We start from the raw sequence: 19535 nt of genomic DNA on the forward strand, positions 1-19535 counted from the left end.
TAGTTCTTATTCTTCGTTTGTTTAGCATTAGAGTGAAGGTGACGTGTCTTTTTTAAGCATGCAATCGTATAATTATTTAGCTTTTTAGGGTTCCGTACCCAAAGGGTAAAACGGGACCCTATTACTAAGACTTCGCTGTCCGTCCGTCCGTCCGTCCGTCCGTCCGTCCGTCTGTCACCAGGCTGTATCTCACGAACCGTGATAGCTAGACAGTTGAAATTTTCACAGATGATGTATTTCTGTTGCCGCTATAACAACAAATACTAAAAACAGAATAAAATAAAGAATTAAATGGGGCTCCCATACAACAAACGTGATTTTTGACCAAAGTTAAGCAACGTCGGGAGTGGTCAGTACTTGGATGGGTGACCGTTTTTTTTTTGCTTTTTTTTCGTTTTTTTTTTTGCATTATGGTACGGAACCCTTCGTGCGCGAGTCCGACTCGCACTTGCCCGGTTTTTTTGTAATAGTTATGTACTTAGTGGTTAATATTAGTATTTACTATTTTTTTTTTCAATAATGCTTAAAAACGAAGTATAGACATGACAACCAAATATTAACGCCATTGTAGGGCAGGATATACAGAACATGAATCATTAGTACTGTCACGCTCCGTGATTGTTGAGCCATTTAGGGTTCTAGCTAAATTGGACATTCCATAGAGCACGAGTAAGTATGGAACAACCAATTCAGCTAGGACCCTAAATTGCTCGACAATTACGAAGCGTGCCTGTAGGTACCTAAAAATTTTGTTAAACCATTTTAACCATGCAATAAAATATTTTTGATTTTGATTTCTAATTTGAAATATTAGAATCAAAAAGTTCATAATAGATTGTATATCATAACTACAAAAATGTGTTCCCTACTCTCAACCCAAAACCCCTTGTATCTTAGGATCTAGATATTTTCACACAAGACGGTTTATCGATAACTTCTTACATCACTAGATTATCGACATTAAATGTCGACTATTGCCCATCACTTTTCTGGCTGTGTACGTATTTAGAAACTTGACTCCGCCCCTAAAATTAGTGCGATAGGGACAACTGCAGCTGAGGCGAAAAATCCTGCGTAAAAATGACAAAAATCGAGGTATCGTAGTCCTCTTTTTCCTCCCCCAAAACTTAACCAATCGTAACCAAATTTGGAAATCTAAATGATTATGAAATTATCTGTGTCGGACCGTTTTGCTTTTTTGGCTAATTGATATCAGTTTTGAATACCACGCCTCTCATTGCGGCATAGTCTATTAGGCCATTTTGGCCGTTTTTGAAGGGCTCTAGCGCCTTAAAAAACAAAAATATCAAAAAAAGCAAAACGGTCCGACACAGATATTGACAATATTAATCTGTGTTGAAAAAATCATTGCTCTAGCTTCAAAAACCACGGAGGAAAACGAGGACTACGTTTGTATGGAGGAATGACCACTCCTGTTGGCTCTTAATAAGGTAGAAGTAGTAAGAGGGTGGCCGCGGCCCGGTGCCTGGCAGGTGGCGGTCACGGCCCGCTGCGGCCCCCGTGCCATATCGTGCCGCACGCCGCGCCGCACGGTACCCGCGAACTGCGTACGCGGCTGGTGCGCGACACCAACATTACTAATTTAGACACATGTTCGAGTTTCGTTTTGGAACGCGTTTCGGCAACGCACAATTCTTGTATTCCAAGTGTTTAACAACTCTCAATCTCAACAAAATAACAAAAAAAAAACACGTCCAGAAGGAAAAAATAAAACAGATTAAAAACTATGACAACCGTAAAATGTTACGTTACGACATAAAGTGCCGAACCCACTAATACATACAATAGGTACCTATGTACTTTTGAGTACAAAAAAAACTTAAATAATGCAAAATTCATTTAATTGACTCAGTAGTTCCGACGACAGGGTAGACTATACTTAAATCCAATGAATACTAAAGCAGGCCACTGACGAGCCTCCCAAATGGATGCCGTTACAATGGATTCATCCAAATGGATGGCATCCTAATATTAAACTTTGTACGTTTTTGACATTCACGGACCGATTTTGGATTGCAGCCACGCTATTTGGACTGTTGGAAGGCTCATCAGTGGCCACCTTAACTCATGAGTAATTTACATGGATACAAATATAGGTACGAGTATGTATTTAGTTGTAGATACCTATAGGTAATAATTAAATAGTATAGTATAGCAGTAGTGCTTTCCCTTTGATTTTGCCCGGTAAAAAATTAATTACTCATATGAGTTCTATAGGTATTAGCTCTCTCACCCGACGCATTAGTACTCAATTAACTGATAATTAGTAAACTTTATGAAATGGTCACTTGGTCACAAATAAGTACCAATTGCGATACATTGGAAAATGCAAGACCAAGTTTTCTTTACGTGTTCGTGTCGCGGAGAGATTTATTTTTAGATTCGTTTTTATTAAAGGACTTTTATAATGCATTTTGATTTCATGCAGCATTACGATTCGGATCAGAAAAAACCTGCGACAGCTACAACACCCATGTTTACTCCATCATACCAATTCTAACGGCTGATCTGAAATTCCGATAAGATTTTGTCCTTCGCTTACCCTTTACCGTCCACCTCTGTTCGTAAACATCCCGTGGATATTTTATAATATGTGTTGACTTAACGTGAACAATAATAATAATGCCGTGCACTTTCATTAATTTCATATTTGTTTTATTTAAACTTTAAAGTTGCACATTGCAGCGCTGGCTTTGCCAGCTACATGCTGAGTTGTGACCCTTTTATGGCATTTTTCACTAAATGTTATACATTGTATATTTGTCAACATGTTTTTGTCTGTGTTTGTTTATCATAAATAAATGTATTTCTATTCTATTCTATTCACATATCCTAATGTTTAATAACTAGGAAAAACTATACCTCTTTTATTATGCCGATTTTTTAATCATTATAAAATTAAAATACAATTTTAAAACTAAATAAATTACTTACCTAAAACTCCGGTACTTACCTATAAAAATTAAATTAACCTATAAGACCCTAAACCAAAAAAATGTCTCGCCCCAGTTCGGCCTGCGACATGGGCCTCTTTTATTATTATTTATAATTCAGTAAGAAACTATTACATAAAACTAAAAAAAAACAAGATTGCTCAAATAAAAATGCAAAAAGAGGATCAAAATTGTTATTTGCGAATTGAAGGGTTAAACTTGTGGTAGTTAGTAAGTTTTGGTTGTCATCTGACTATATTTTCCCTGTCTAGTGTTTTGTCAGCCTTTGGGAGTTGCTTAAAGAATAGTAGAATGTTAACCAAGGGTTGAAAGGCACCCATTTCTGTCGAGGTAGTTTGGCGCTCGAACGCAGTGAGAGCGCCAATAGTCCGAGACAGAAACGGTGCCTTTCACCCGAGTTAAACACTCTACTTTTCATATCGAATGCGAGGAAACCAAAAAAGACAAGGCAATTTCGCAAAATCAGTAATTGAAGTACATAACAGACCTACGGCCGTGATTTTTTCCTTAGGACTTACTTGCAATCGGAGACTTTACATGCGTGAAGATTAATCACCCCTAACGAAAATCATTTAGATTGCAATATTTACGAAAACACACATTTTTTAACAAACTACAACAATTTTAAAATAATTTGTTCATTATAGTATGAAAATCAGCGGGATTGCCTCGTACTTTTTTAATTTTATACTTTTTCGTCCTAAAAGCCGCAACAGACTACCGGACCGCACCGCGACCATGGTGCGCCGCACCACGTAATAATATAATAAAAGTATTATTTTAATATTAAATAACAATTTAATTAATAATACTTATAAGAAACTTTTATCTTGTATTTTATTTTATTTTAATGAATATAATAAAATAAAATAAAAAAGCCTTTTATTCCAACTCATTACTAACTAGTTTAGTTAGTTTAGTTAGTTAGTAACTTTAGTTAGTTAGTTAATGAATATAGTTCTAAATAACTTTAAAAACCAATTTAATATCGTACAAACGTTTAACTGTGGCTGTATAAGATTCTGCCTTTGCTCATTTACGCAAGCGTAAGGTTTAAAAAAATATTTTTGGTGTATTCCTTTTGGTTCCCGCTTTATGAAATCGAGTAAATACATAGTAAATAGAATTCAACGAAAGAAATCAAGAATAATTTGTTTTTAACAAATTACTTACATCATTTTTTATAAAAAAAGGATCAACGTGGGATTTGTAAAATTAAAGAATTACCAATTGTTCCAGACGAGGAAATAAAGACACTATTTTTCCATTTTGTTTCCACCCAGTTGTTCATGGGACGGGGACGCAGAGGAGTACACCACTTTTCTGCGCTAGAGCATAAACGTATCACTTTCTGCGCACCTTTTAGAACAACAACGACCCACTTTCAGAGCATGAGATATGAAAATTATATTTAATTACTATACATATTACTTTTTACAAAATACTATAAGTAATTAGGTTCAGAACTTTAACCACTTACATGCTTTTGGCAACTGTAGTTACCAAAAAATAGAGGTCACTGAAAAATGTGTGGTTAATTAAGTGTGCAAATGGTGGAATAGACGTAGATAAAAGCTATATGTAATAATGTTATAAGTATGATTCCGGAGCAGGTAGCACACCTGCTGCTTAGTTAAATGTTATGATTTTAAACTGCAACCATATCGGAAACATTCATTGTAATGATCTCAACATATTTAACTCATTAAGGTAAACATGACACTAAAGGACACATTTATTGACGAGATATATAGATACCATCATTTATTATTTACGTAATGTGTTTACTTTATAAGGTATGTTAAATATATTTTTAACTCGGGTCTTAATTTATTGTAACTAAATTTAAGAAGTCGCTTAATTTTAACGGTATGGTAAACTCTACTGGAGTTCCATTGCATAATTTTAAATCAATATTATTAAGTTAGTGATGAGCAGGGATCGTACATTTTCCAGCGTTTTTGGTGCACGAAGTGTTGTTAACGGAATTGGTATAAATAATTTCAACCCTAATGATTAATTAGCGTTTATTACGTTGATATTAACCTTAATTTACCATATTGTTGAAATTATCTATACCAATTCCGTTAACACCCCGCGAATCGATTTGGTGCAGCGGAGTGGTGTTAACGGAATTGGTATAAATAATTTCAACCCTAATGATTAATTAGCGTTAATTACGTTAATATTAACCTTAATTTACCATTCCAGTTGAAATTATCTATACCAATTCCGTTAACACCACTCTGCTGCACCAAAAATGCTGGAAAATGTACGATCACTGGTGATGAGTGATTTTTTCTCGCACTTATTTGTTGGTACGAACTCGATACAAGAGTAACATAATGAGAAAACATATCAATATCAAATCAAAAATATATTCTTAAAGTCTGAATGCCGCTCCTGGTAAATATCTTATAAACAGCAAAAACAGCATAAGTAAAATATGCTTTATACAGTTTCAAATTTTTTACTTTTTTTAATAATTAAGGAGGTAATATATTGTTACCTAATGTTACTAACATATTTAATTTAATTATAGTTTTAGTTACTTTTAATTTTATTGTAAATGGAATGTATATGGAATTTTATTCTGAAATAAATTATTTGAATTTGAATTTGAATTGTTTTTGAATTATAGACACCTAGGTATATTTCAGCCTCAATGAGAATTCCTCGCAGAATTAATAAGTATGCCTATTAATAAGTATATGCAAATGTAGGTAATTTGCATTCATAAAAACACATTTTGTAAAAGCATACGTATGTGTATATGTTTGGCGCAATCGACGGCCACAATCCATTTTCAGTTCTTGACACTTTGAACTTGACATTCGGCGGTGCGCGGACGCCGCGCCCGCAAACAGCACGCGAGATAAGATGCGTTATCGGAGCACGTGTGTGCACAGATATTGTGGACACGGTAAACTTATTAAAACCACAAAGTTCACACTTGATTGCTTACTTGCAGAAAAACAGAATACCTACAGGAATATCTGATAAATATGGACGATCATTATATTCGCCACCAATGACTGTATTATCGTCTTATCTATTAATAAGCAATGATATCATTAAGATAAGAAGATCAAAAAAAATCTTACTACTTAAACAGATACATAAACATACAGACACCGACATAAACTTAATACGTATTGACTTATTAAACACATAAACCCCAGGCACGCGCTAAAAATTAGGTACTTAATATAAGTATTACCTTTTTTTTCAGAGAGAACATGTGATAAGACATTTGACTTTTTTGGTTGTAATAATCGAATTGATGGAATAACATGTTTTTATGAAACATCGACAGTCAATTTATGTATGTATGCCCTGTAATATTTACCTATTTATTATTTTTATTTATTATCAACATTTTTCACTGTTACAAATTGAAAATTATAACCTGCTGGTCACAAATATTATTCGCGGACATACTAACTATGTATTTAATGATTAAGAAGGTTTTCTTTACATGTTTATATGTACATTTCTAGTTACTGTCGAAGTCGAAGCGTGACTATATTATCTACAAAGATAAAAAAACAAAGGTAATTAATTAAAAATGCCATTTAGACTAGCATCGCCGTTGAAATGAAAAAAAAAATTTGTATCGACCAAGCTGCGATAGATAGGTACATACGGTTTAATATGGTAAAAGCCGTAACAACCTGTCTCTGCTTCCACCCTTCGTGACCAGAGACCCCTGACAAATTACCTAAATTAAAAGTTCCAATTTAACCATCCATTAATGCAACTTTTGCAACCTCTTTATAGGGGGAAAAGCAATGATTCAGTTGATTCAGCACTTTCACTTAAAGGAGGAGTGTAATGTCGATCTCGTTCACTTAGAGCGTTTTCACATTGCCCGATCTGATATCGAATGTCGGATAGAAGTAAAATGTAAGATATATATATGTTTTCCTGTATTTATTTATTCAATTAATAAATCATTATTAAGTACTAAAGACATCCGATATCAGAAAGGCACTTCCGATAATTTCAGCCATGTCGAAGCCACCCGTCAGCGGTCGGACCGATAATATTTGTCTGTGGGCGTATGTGTAGGCATAATGTTTATTGTAGTGTTCGTGACCGCTAAAGACGGCGCCCCCGCGGGCTGACTACGCGGATGTAATCCTACAGCCGAAATCGGATCGGACAATCTGAAAACGCTCTGGCTGGCGCAGCATAAGACTGCATTAAAAAAATGACAATACTTTCAGTTACTAGACTATGCTAGCACGCATTTTATCCCGACTTGTAATAGGTAGGTACGATAGGGGAGGTTGACGGTAAACAAATGTGACAGTCCCTAAGGTCTCATTTCCTATTCCCCGTGGGAGCTAGCCTCAGTATTCAATATTACATCATTATGACATACTTATCATATAGTAGGGAATAGCAAAGTAGACCTTGAAGGCCGAATACTAAATGAAATTACTATTTAAATAATTTATGTCCAGTTGACATGGCTACACGGCTCACCCTTGCTACTTAGCTAAATCCAAATATCTTATTTATTTTAAATACTAACAGTCCATTGAAACTCTTTTTGACTGTCAAATATTCCTTTGTGAATTGCATTTAAGTTCTTACTTAACTAAACATAATTATTTTTAGGATTCGCTAAATACCTATGTGTCAAGCCGATATAAAATTATTAATCTACGTCGAATTAAGTGTTAACACTAAACACGAACATTCATGTTTTCGCAGTACCTATTAATAAAGGGTTCGACGCTTTAAGCACATCATTAAGGCTTTAAAGTGGTCCTGAGCCAATTAATAATGACAAACCGGGTGTCGGGGGCCCGGCCGCGAGGCGGGGCGAGTGCTAAGACGACCTAATTGCGGGTCGTAGGCGTCCATAATTTACGGCTATTGTACTATTCACGTACACGGGCTACCACGTACGGTTACATGACTGGGGTGGGTACTCACTAATCGATATCGTTCTTTCGGTTGCCGATACGTAGTCGCCCAGCAACACGCGTCTCTAACCAGCTGATAATTTATGCTGAGTTTTTAAAAATACGTTCGGCACGCATGGCAACCCTTTTTATGATAAATGTTGACTTGTAAAAGAGCCCTTGAGGCGCCGAACTTGCAGAATATTTTTTTCAAATTTGAATGTTGATCTTTTTATGTACCTATACGTACGTATAGGTACTATTAGTGTTAGGTTAGTAGTTTTGAGTAGCCGTGGCCGTGAAATGAGGTCGGTCTGGATTTAGTACAGGCGCCGCATTGCGCTCGCTGCGACACTCGCACCTGCAGCCCTCATCTCCACTAGATTACTTATTGAGCTTGATTTGTTCGAGAGATATCCCGCTCTGATTGCTTTTCGAATTCGATTCGAATAGATTAAATGAAATTATTTGAAATGAAGTTCGGGAATAGCATGAATTGATGACAGTTTTTAGTCTTTTCACCTGTGTCTAGAAATTTTGACAAATTGAATTCAGTAAAATTACTCAGATATACCGGAGCGACCAATGTGTTCACGAACATCTGAACAAATCCTCTATTATCAAGACGTCAAAAAGAGCTGTTGAGATATTTTTGAGCACCTTAGCCGCTCCAATGTATCGATGTATAAATAAATAACATCTGCTTGCAGTTATCAGAAAGTGAAAAGCCGATGTAAACAATAATTCACGTGCAGTCAATATGGACATTACTAATGCACCACTACTTGGAACCAGTCCACTTTCATCGGCGCTCCAATAAAGCATTCGATATGCAAAATACACGTCATCAGCCGTTGGTAACAGTTGTCACCGATCAAGGTCCCGACAGACACCTGCTTGCGTGTCTGGAAATAGAGAATAAATTTAAGATCACCTATCCACGTCATCGCTAACTTTAGCAATTCAGACAAATATACTATTTGAGTTCCCGATACATTCCCATTGGAATCGAATGTAAATATTGCAGTTGCATTATTTATAAGCAGGTTCGCTAAACTAATCACTGTCAATGCCAAGGTTGAAACAACAATATTTTCTCGCAGGACGTCTCTGAACTGATGCCATTGATATAAGAGCTACAATTTATCTCATATCAACGAGAAATATTTTAATATACTTCTCGCCAGGCAATGAATTGATATCGAACTATATTTTGAGGTAATCCTTATCATGCCTCTTAAATTGGGTGAGACAGTTGCACTTCATTACCTACGCTGAAGTGAAGCGTATGAAGTAGTGTTGCGAAGCCTTGCTCGAGGCTTCAAGCCTTTTTGAAGCAGAAAGAAAGAAAGCTTTCTCGAGTCTTTAAAATGTACCTTAATCACATTGTCCGATCCGATAACGGATGACCCATATAAAAAGATAGTGCCTTGTGTCATTAACTCGTTTTATTTTTACATTGACACTTTATTGTCAACAATAATTATTAATTACTAACTACATTATTATTTAGGTACGGAAGTTTTAAAATTACCTCCGACATCTTCGTAAATATTAATAATGTGTAAATATCGTGGGAGTTTAAATCAAAATTATCAACTAAATAAATATAAAAAGGCACTTTTTATATTTTACTTCTTTGGGGTCGTATCCGACATCCGATTCAGATCGGACAGCATAATGTGGTCTTGTAAATTGTTGTAAGTATTATATTATAAAGATACTGAGTAAGTAGTGGAGTAAGTACATATTTAATTGTAAAACATGTATAATATAAGGTACTTACCTCTAGTTTATACATTAACACTTCATTTTATTTCAATATCGTACATGATTTGCGTCATCCCTGATTATATATGTAATTGAAAATATTCAGTTTACGTCGCTAAGAAGACGCTATGTCACATCACAACGTCATAGCCTCAACGCCATTTATTTCCAACAAAAACTTCAAATTGTCTTAATTTCAATATGTAGATTGCATAACAGAAAAATAATCTTAGTACTCATACAGAGCTACGTTCAATTTCTAAAAAGGGTATGTTTAGGGAAAAATTTACTCAAACTCGAGGTTCTGGGATAGCGTCAACTTGCTCTACAAAGTTTTTCAATTACCTATTTGCATACTGTGCCTAAATAATATCTACCTGCTTATTACCTATTGCAGGTGTCATTATTTAAATATAGCCTAAACTACAAACCTAAAATGACCCAAACTATAAAATATTTACGAATATCTGACCAACGGTACCTATTTACCTTACCTATTAGTTCTGTTCTGTGAGCTATTAGTGATATTTGCGTGACTCTATGTACATGCCGGGCGTCAATAAGCAGCATTGATATAGAGAATACAGTAAAACTCCCATCTCAGAATCGGGTTACGAATGTTACGATATCATCAAAATTGTTATGAAGGTAAGTTTTGGCGTTACTTTTCCGGAGTCATGCCTCTAATAAGATATCTAAGAGTCGTAAAATTAACATAAGGAACTTATTTATGTTTTTCAGCATGAAATTACGTTTTTTCAGGCATTGGGCTCGTGCGGTATTGGTAACACATATGTAAACTAAGACAGAGCCTAACTAATGATGAAGATGTTACGTTTTGTAACATTGGTTGTAACTGTAACCAAATATGTTTTCGGCTTCTATGCCCCTTCATAACTTTACATACATACACGCTTACATAATACCCCTAATCCGGCTGGGGTTTTTACGAGCGAGTAACTCGAAATTATGCATTCTTAATTACAGTTCCGAGTAGCTACTACGTTTACTACATTTCCTTGAAAAAATTGTAAATTTGTCAGCCTAATAAAATAGGTATTCTCATTTACAAAGCACATTACATTACGAAATATTTAAACATATGTATTTACATTCTGAATACAATAGCGCCTAATCCAAGCCTAATTCTATAAACATTATTTTGGTACTGACAGTAAAGAAAAACAAATAAATAATTTATAAGACAGCGGACGCCTGCTGAAAAATGGCGTCTGCCTTTAGGTGAACGATCAAAATGATTCGTCACTTTGCATGCAATTCAGGTGGGCAAGGATAAGATACGAAATTTTTCCATAGTCGACAGAAAGTCGACTGGCGTCTTTACAGTATAAAATACCAACTCAGCTTTAAAGGGGAAGCGAAAAGGGCATCGCACGCGTTCACGCAACCGGAGGGTGGGTTATAAAAGATTTAAGATATAATACTTACCTATGCATTTTACATAAGACCTATTTTCATCCCATGTCTTTAAATATGCTATAAATCTTGAGTAGGCAAGTAAGATAAAGTATAGATACCTATTTGGAAAACACTACATCTCACAAAACTAAGTCCCCGCTGCATCTGTCTGTCTGTCTGTATGTTCGCGATAAAGTCAAAATCTGCAAAACGGATGCATTTTTCACCTATCAACATCAACAGAGGAGTGATTCTTGAGGAAAGTTTAGTTGCATAATTTGTTAAGGTTTTATATACCCGTGCGAAGCCGGGACGGGTCGCTAGCATACTCATATTTTATGCTGTCAGCCAAATGAATAATATTGTACTTAGTACTTACTTGACTATTTAATCACTTACATACACCGTTACTGCGTTTTTTAAACTTTGAATAGTGACGAAACACTGTCTGTAAAGGTTTCGTTTTCGAGCGTTGCGAGGGCGGGCGGGTGCCATAACACGCGAACTACTTTTCTGTGTTTCAAATGCTCGGTCGTCGAACTTCTTACATTCCCTCTGCGTTGTCTGACTTAGGTACTGTATATTCTTAGAAATATCATAGTGGCATTAACAATTCCTATGCTAATGTAGCTTTTGAATAAACACTTAATATAGAAGCAAAATGACTTTAACCTCTTTCTTTACTTTTTAACCGACATCAGAAATTAGAATGTTTTCAATTAAGTACCTACATACTTAGTTGGAAATGTTGGAATGTGATAAAACAACGCAACCTAGTTGCCTGTTGACGGAGACGCCATGTCTATAATTTTCGGTACGAAATAGTCTGCCGTTTTTTGCGGGGGAGGGGTACATCAAATGTATACGTAACGTCAACATAGCCATGTCAGATAAACGTCAGTCCATTCCATACATGTGGTTGACATGTCGTTGACCATTGGCCGCCTATTTTCGACAGAGGGGAACGCCTGTTAATGACCACTCCGTTGTTGAAAGTCAGTGACAAAGGCTCGTGTAGCTGATTTCAAAAATTTGTTTTCACTACACTCGTTAAGGCTCTCTGTATTCTTCAAAAACTGACGAGAAAATTGCATTTTATCTACAAGAGTGGCAAAGTAATTTGATGCAAATGATCGAAACTTTAAAATTTTGATTTTTTCGCTTGCTCGGCTATACATTTTTGGGTGTTTTCTTAAGCAACAAGCATTTCCCCTCGAAAACTACCAATTTAAAGGAGTGGACCAGATGATGAAGACCACAGAGATGATATGTGGAATATTCCTTTGCATAAGTGGATGTATTATGATATTAGATGTACCTAGGTAGTAGTGGAAATGACTAATGGGACTGAGAGCTGAGGGGTAGGCGTGGGAGGTGAAGGCAGAGGGTAGTTGTTGAGGGTCTGAGGGTGCGGGTTGTGGGTTTGGAGCTTGACGGGTCAGGGTTTGAGGGGCTGGTAGGTTGTGTGGTCGCTGAGTTGATGGGTCGGGAAAAGATGGGTCAGGAGGTTGGGAGTTTGGGGGTCGAGGGTTGAGAGTAGAGGGCAGGGGTCGGAGATAAGAACTTAAGGGGTCTGGGGTTTAGAGGTTGGGGATTTGCAGTTGAGGGGGTGGGGGTCCAAGGTTGAGGGGTTCATTGATCGGGGGTTGACGGATTGTGAGATTTAGGGATTGAGAGGTTGAGGGATAGTGGGGCAGAGGATGGGATTAGTGACAGAAATGTTTACCCAGACGGACTGGAGGAAATCCTAAATATTTAAGAAAATTTAGGAATCCAGTGTTAAAAATACGTTCTTCATTTATGTGTCGCATCACTCATAAGCTGTTTTAACAATTCCTTAACCAAAATATGGAGATGGAGAGAGAAAAACTTTTCACAACAAAAATTAAAACCGACTTCTATTTAATCTAATAAGAATATTACAAAGAGGTGAATATGTACGGCATACTGAAAAACTTTTCAACAACAACCCCGAAATCAATTGAGCCATGAAACATCGACATAATATGATTTATGACAATTATGACGACGCGCCGATATGTATGAAGCACAGTTTGGGTATTTTTTCGCGAATTAGGTTGGTCGCCTCACAATAAAAAATCGGTATTATCTACCTACATATTCACCTATCAAAGTATGGCTGGACATAACAAAATCTTGTAAAGTGAATTGTAATAATGTAACCCTAAAGAGATCCAAATTCTTTCACCGCAGTGATATTGCATTATTCATTAGTAAACTGATTCAGATATGTTTATCTGTATGTATATGTAGACTGTATAGGTATAGTCATTGAATACTCATTACGGTTGAAATATAGCTTACGTACGCATCGAAATTGTTTATCGTTTATGGCCACAACAAACGAAACGATTCCATATTTACAACCACCTAGATTCGCGAATCGATCACGCATGTTTTATTACCCCAAATGGCGCCTCCCCACTCTGTATTTACTTTTTTGCCCATTTTTAGAGTTCCGTAGTCAAATAGGAACAGGAACCCCTATAGTTTCGCCATGGCTTTGCTCCGTTATCGTTAGTGTTAGGAAGCTGCAATTTGGCATGGATAGATAAATTAATAATTTATCAAAAAACAAAAATATCCGTCCCCTCCCCCTTACACAACTTTTGAACCATGGGTCCAAAAAGTAACTATTAAAAAAATCGTGAATGTAAAACTTAATAAAGACTTTCAATTCAAGTTTAAAAACTACATGGACCGTACAAACTTTCAATTACATACCTACTGTAATTGAAAGTTTGTACGGTCCCTCGGTGCGAGTTATAACGAACTCACACTTGACGGATTTTCTTTTTTTATAAAAACTCGGGTACTCGTGTATTATTTCTCGGAAAGCACCATTTGGTGATGTGGAATTGACGAAGAACATCTAAATAGGTAGGGTATAAAGTTATTTCGTGTGTCGGTTCATAATCCCAGCTAGCGAGAGACACGATAGTGTCAATAGTTCGATAGCGGCAATAGCGGCTGAGACAGAATTATTGTATTTGTATTTATTTTGTTTCGACAGCCCAGCGTTCTCACGCCGGCCCACTTCCAAGAAAATGTTTAACTGGAAAAAATATCAATCGTGTCACCTATGCACATTTCTTTCTTTCTTTACTTTCTTTGTTATACTTACGAATTGTAAACGTATAAATATTTTTTTCTAATCTACACATTTTTTCTAGTTTACATTAATCACATTAGTTAATGCCCACTCTAAGCATTTGTGTTAGGAACAGGCCAATTCGAGTTTTAGTTATTAGATCTCGTTCCATATGATACTGGCCTGTCAGTGTCAAAAATGTAATTTTTTAACTAAAAACGACACTTTCTTCAAACAAAAATGTCAAAAATTTTCGGATAAAAACACTAACCTGCAAAGTCCAATCGTACGAGTACTTTTTTCATCACCCTTAAATAAATAAAACTTTATTTAGATCAGCATTTCCCAAACTAAGGGTCCTGAATGGGTCCCAACTATTGAGTGGGCCCCGAAACTACTAGGGCATCTGAGCGTTACAAATATTTTTTATGCCCCCTTTTTAAAATAGCCAAGAGGGGTGGGTCCTGAATTTGGCAGTTTTTGTTAGGTAGGTCGGAGCCCAGTCAACTTTGGGAACCACTGATTTAGTGTTAATGGCATGGTGACATTTAATGTTAATGGATCTGGTGAAAAGTAACTACTTATCTAGGTGGAATCCGTGTAGTAACAATGCTTGGTGTTTACAACCGTTTACACTCGCTTGCTTGTAATGTTATCGTTATCAATATCAAACGAATGTGACATGCCGCTATCTCTAATGGATTACACTCACACACAGATTTGTGATAAGTTATGCACTAAGTGCTATGCTAATCATATTGGCCATACACATACGATTTAGTTAATATGTAAATCTATTGCTCCCGACATGAAAATAAGTAAGTTACTTATTACTTATTTTAGTATTTCAACCGAATTTTGTAATTATAGACAAATAAAAGTACCTAAACAGAGTACTCACTCCATATACATAAAAATCCATTTATAATAAGTTTTGAGATAATTAATTAATTTGTAATAAGTAAGACTTAGCTTAAAAAATATTAGGTTAAAAACTAGTTTGAAACTTATCACTACACTAATTCGAATACATACATATATGAGAAAAGTAAAATATAGTAGATGTGTATTTTACAAAAATGATTGATTAAGTACCTATGAACTTGTAGTACCTACTTAATTTCTTAATGCAACTTGCACTGAACAATTGAGGTAAAAATATGACTTTTTTTTAAAGGCAGTAAGACACTGTGTAAATTTTAACCGTTTAACCTGGTTTAACCTATCCTCTACCATTAGGCCATGAGATAAAAAACTCGTGTACCGACAGTACCTAAAAACACCGATAAATCACGTTTTCCCTTATTTTCGGGCCTTCTTTAACTTAAAACTTATTTTTAACCCCCGTCACAAAAAGAGGGATGTTATACGTTTGACGCCAATGTCTGTCTGTCTGCGGCGTCGTAGCTATCCAACGGATGGACCGATTTCGATGCGGTTTTTTTTACGTGCAAGAGAGTTTCCTTGCGGTGGTTCTTAGTTATGTTTGATAGAAATCCATCCAGCTGTTTGAAGAGTATCAGCTCTTTTCCAAAATGATGGTAAGGCATTTTTGCCATAAAATGGATTTTATTGGCATATAGCGTACTTAGGGGTTTTTATTTTTTCTATTTAATAGTTATTATAGCTTGTTGCAGTAGTGGCATTGGCATTTTGTTTTATTTTAATGTCACGTCACGTAAGTATTACTATCCTACATAAGTAGCTTTCGGAGCGCGAGTTCGAGTTAATACAAAATAAAATTACTCTTTGAGACATATCCAACATTAAAAAGAAAATTAAAATTAACCTATCCCTTCTTCATGTCATAAGTAAGATTATTGATCCTCAGATTATAACTAAAACTCATATGACCCTAATGTCGTCCGCGGATAGATACGGTATGACATGACACGCATGAGTAAAGGGGCCCACTGATTAACAGTCCGCCGGACGGTATCGGCCTGTCAGTTGTTCGGAACTGTCAAAATTTTGTTCTAACTGACAGGCCGATACCGTCCGGCGGACTGATAATCAGTGGGGCCCTTTAGATTTTCAGGTGCATAACAGATATAAGGCCAAGTACCTACAGATTGCAGCCATGCCAACTCTTTAACCCTTAAATGCATGATTTTTTCTTTTTGCCCGAAATTAATATATGTATCACATAATTGTTTGCCGATTCTAGGAAAGATAGTAAATATAACTTCGATTTTCACTGCGAAATCAGTGTTAGAAGTTGAATTGGCTAAATCATATTTATGTAAATATGTAATTTTCAGTAAGTAATAGATATATGAAATTTGTTACTTCCATTAAAAAGGTACACTATTTGTGATATAGAGAAGTTTTTAAATATAAAATAATTACAAACCCCGAAAACACCGTTCAATGTCATCATCATCATCATCATTCAGCCTATATAGTCCCACTGCTGGGCACAGGCCTCCTCTCACTCGCAAGAGGGCTTGGGCTATGGTCCCCACGCTGGCCCAATGCGGATTGGACCGTTCAATGTCACATACTAAAAATTATCAACTTCTGGATTTTTCCAAGCTTTCTGACTTTTCGTCTTAAAACGAATGTAATTTTTATAAATTAAAAATATTGCGTAAATTTAACCCTTAAATCATCACCCTACTATTTGACGTTTGGTGTAAAGGTGCCAGGGATGTTGCGAATATTCGCATCCGCATCCGCGGAACATCCGCATTATTTTCAACATCCGCATCTGCATCCGCATCCGCATAAAATCGATGCGGAGCATCCGCATGATGCGGGTCGACCAAGCCGGTAACAGGAACGTATTAGCGGCGGCGCCGCCGGCGTAAGTGCTAGGTCATTTCGTCATTATATATAATGAAATCGTCTAGATCCCGAAAAGTCGGTCAAGTTACTGTTTATTAAATAAAACGCACCTATATTCTTGCTCAAATACTAAACGTTTCGTTTTTTTTTTTAATAAAAAATGCTGAAAATGTTATATTTGACGTTTTTTAAGTACCAAATCTTGACATCTGCATCCGCATCCGCATCCGCGGATGTGAGGCTTTAAATATCCGCATCCGCATCCGCATCCGCAGATGTCAAAAAATCTGCATCAAGAACGTAAGCCTTTTTTTTATCTGTGAGCTGTCTAATGCTTTGTAGACATTTGGCAACACTATGCATTTAAGGGTTAATGCTTTTTGCTGTGTAACTTTAATGTACCTAACGTACCCTCTTGAGAACGATGTACATTGTACATATATTCAACAAGAAATATGTGTACCTATATGTATATCTACACATAATTGTATGCGGGTGCTAAGCTAATAGTTTTGCTGTCTGAACTTAGGATTTCCAATGAAATGACTGCGTATAGGTAAGTACCCCAGAAACGACGTAGTATAAGTAGATACTTAAGCTCAATCTAATAATCTTAGATAGATACAAAGTCTCTACTGTCTCTAGAATGGCTGCGCAAAGAAAATTACAACTTTCTACAAAACGTTGTCTGAAATGTATTTTAATGATAAATTTTAAAGGACTCGTAATATTGATAGCTACCTAAGCTAGAGCTAAACGATTTAAAGGGCCTAAAATTTCCAAAAGAAGTAGATAGAGATAGCTAAGTAGAATCAGTAGGCAGCAAGAAAGTGAGTTAAAAGTTGGGAGCGACGAATATTGAATTTAACTTTTTCTTAACTTCGAAGTACGTAAACTTATAACACGAAATAACTGGAACCTTTGAGTTAGGGAATGTTTTCTTATTATTAAGTTTGCGTCGGCCTAGTTACTTAAACTTTGCTGGATAACTGGATACGGACACTAGTTTTTCAGTTTAATGGAAATAATGGAATACAGATTGAAAATGCGTTACATCACTAAATAGCGGACTTGCATTTGGAGTAACGTTAAAATAAGCTCCCCAAATTTTGAATATATTTATGAAAAATATTTAAATCAAACTTTTTTATAGACCTCAACTTTGGAACTGGACGCGTTGAAGTCTTTTAATAGGGGGCTTGAGCTTTTGAGGCAGTGACCTTAAACATACCTTATTATACTGCTTGTATAGCTGTGTGCACAAAGATATCAATAATTGCAGTAATCAAATTGGAGCTTGATTTATATTTGTTCATGGGTTTCCGATCAGAAGTATGTTTACCGTAAACAAGAGGATTTATTATCGATTGATTGAGCGTTTTTAAAGTTTTAGAAAACTTTTCAGTTAGCGTGAGACAGATTGGCCAGAAACGCAGCTAGGGACAGGTGGACGCCAGGCCTTCAGCAATGGCGTGATTATGATCAATATTTACAGATGTGTCATGCGATGCCGCCGGCACCGCCTGCCGTTATGTAATATCAACGTTTACTCAGTGGTCCAGACGCGACCGTCGCAAGGACGAAGTCTGAACCCCGGCGTCACTGTCGGGATCTCCGTCCGGAGCAAAGTTTTTTAGTTTTGTAACACGTCTTACAACACTACAAATATTGTTAAACACCATATTTTACTAACAACTCTATAAATACAAGACTGATAGTAACCGTTTTATGCGATATCTTAGGCACATAGAGCCCCAAAAGTACACTCGAGGGCGACTTACATTAAAACAGTAACATACTCGTAAAGCCTAAGTGCCTGTGCTTTAATCACGAGGGGTGATCGCGGATAAAGCACACGCCACACAAGTTTTATGTGAACCTCTGGAAAAACTATTGAGAACCGGTATATTGTAAACCTGACCAAAAATGTATCACTTGCGGCATATTGTGCGCGCAATCAATCAGCTGATCGGGTTATGCGGTTGACAGTCGCGCCGCCTCTGCCTCAATTCTTGAGCCGTATTCGCAGTGGTAATCCTCTTAAGCCATGAGCCTCGAGCGGTGCCGATTGGCACCAAAGTATTTACACTGACAATAGCCGAAGGAGCAGGGAGCAATAAATGTGTGTGCAGGTACTTACCGGCTGCGATCGTAAGCCACCACCAGCAGCAGGCGGCCACGAGCGCCCGAGCGCCGGCCATCTCAGCGGTGGCGCATCACACGCGCGTTCTCGCCGGCCGTCCCGGCGGACTGAGCGGCCGCCGCCGGTCGCCCCGCGCGATCGATGCAAGCGCCTTCACGCACCCTCCAAGTCCTCCCCCGCCTCCCCCGCCGCCGCGCCCCGCCCTGCCGCGCCGCCACCGCCATTTCCCGACTTTCCTCGAGAGCGCGCGCGCTGCCCTCTTTTCCGGCAGATCGCTGACCGCCCCTAATTGATTGGCCCGCACATTTGCCGAACGCATTTTAGGTCAGTTCCGCAGAGCCTTGGCGCAATGTTTCGTTATCCTTTACCTACCCGGCACAGCGATACCTAGGTACATAACATAAATATGCCTA

General features: G+C 37.0%; 1 protein-coding gene across 3 annotated transcripts in view; it reads right to left on the reverse strand.

Annotated features, from left to right (window-relative positions):
* The window catches only part of LOC134806790 (protein kinase C-binding protein NELL1-like), a 67605-nt gene extending 48274 nt beyond the window's left edge, over positions 1-19331 (reverse strand). For 2 of the 3 annotated variants that reach the window (XM_063780147.1, XM_063780146.1), the window contains exon 1: positions 19120-19330. In XM_063780147.1, the coding sequence (XP_063636217.1) occupies positions 19120-19180 (61 nt within the window). In that variant the 5' untranslated portion in view covers positions 19181-19330. Of the gene's footprint in view, positions 1-19119 lie in introns of all 3 variants that reach the window. The other variant, XM_063780145.1, reaches the window with a different exon arrangement.
* Positions 19332-19535: the final 204 nt, after the last annotated feature.

This window comes from Cydia splendana, chromosome 3 (assembly GCF_910591565.1).
Source record: "Cydia splendana chromosome 3, ilCydSple1.2, whole genome shotgun sequence".
NCBI lineage: Eukaryota > Metazoa > Arthropoda > Insecta > Lepidoptera > Tortricidae > Cydia > Cydia splendana.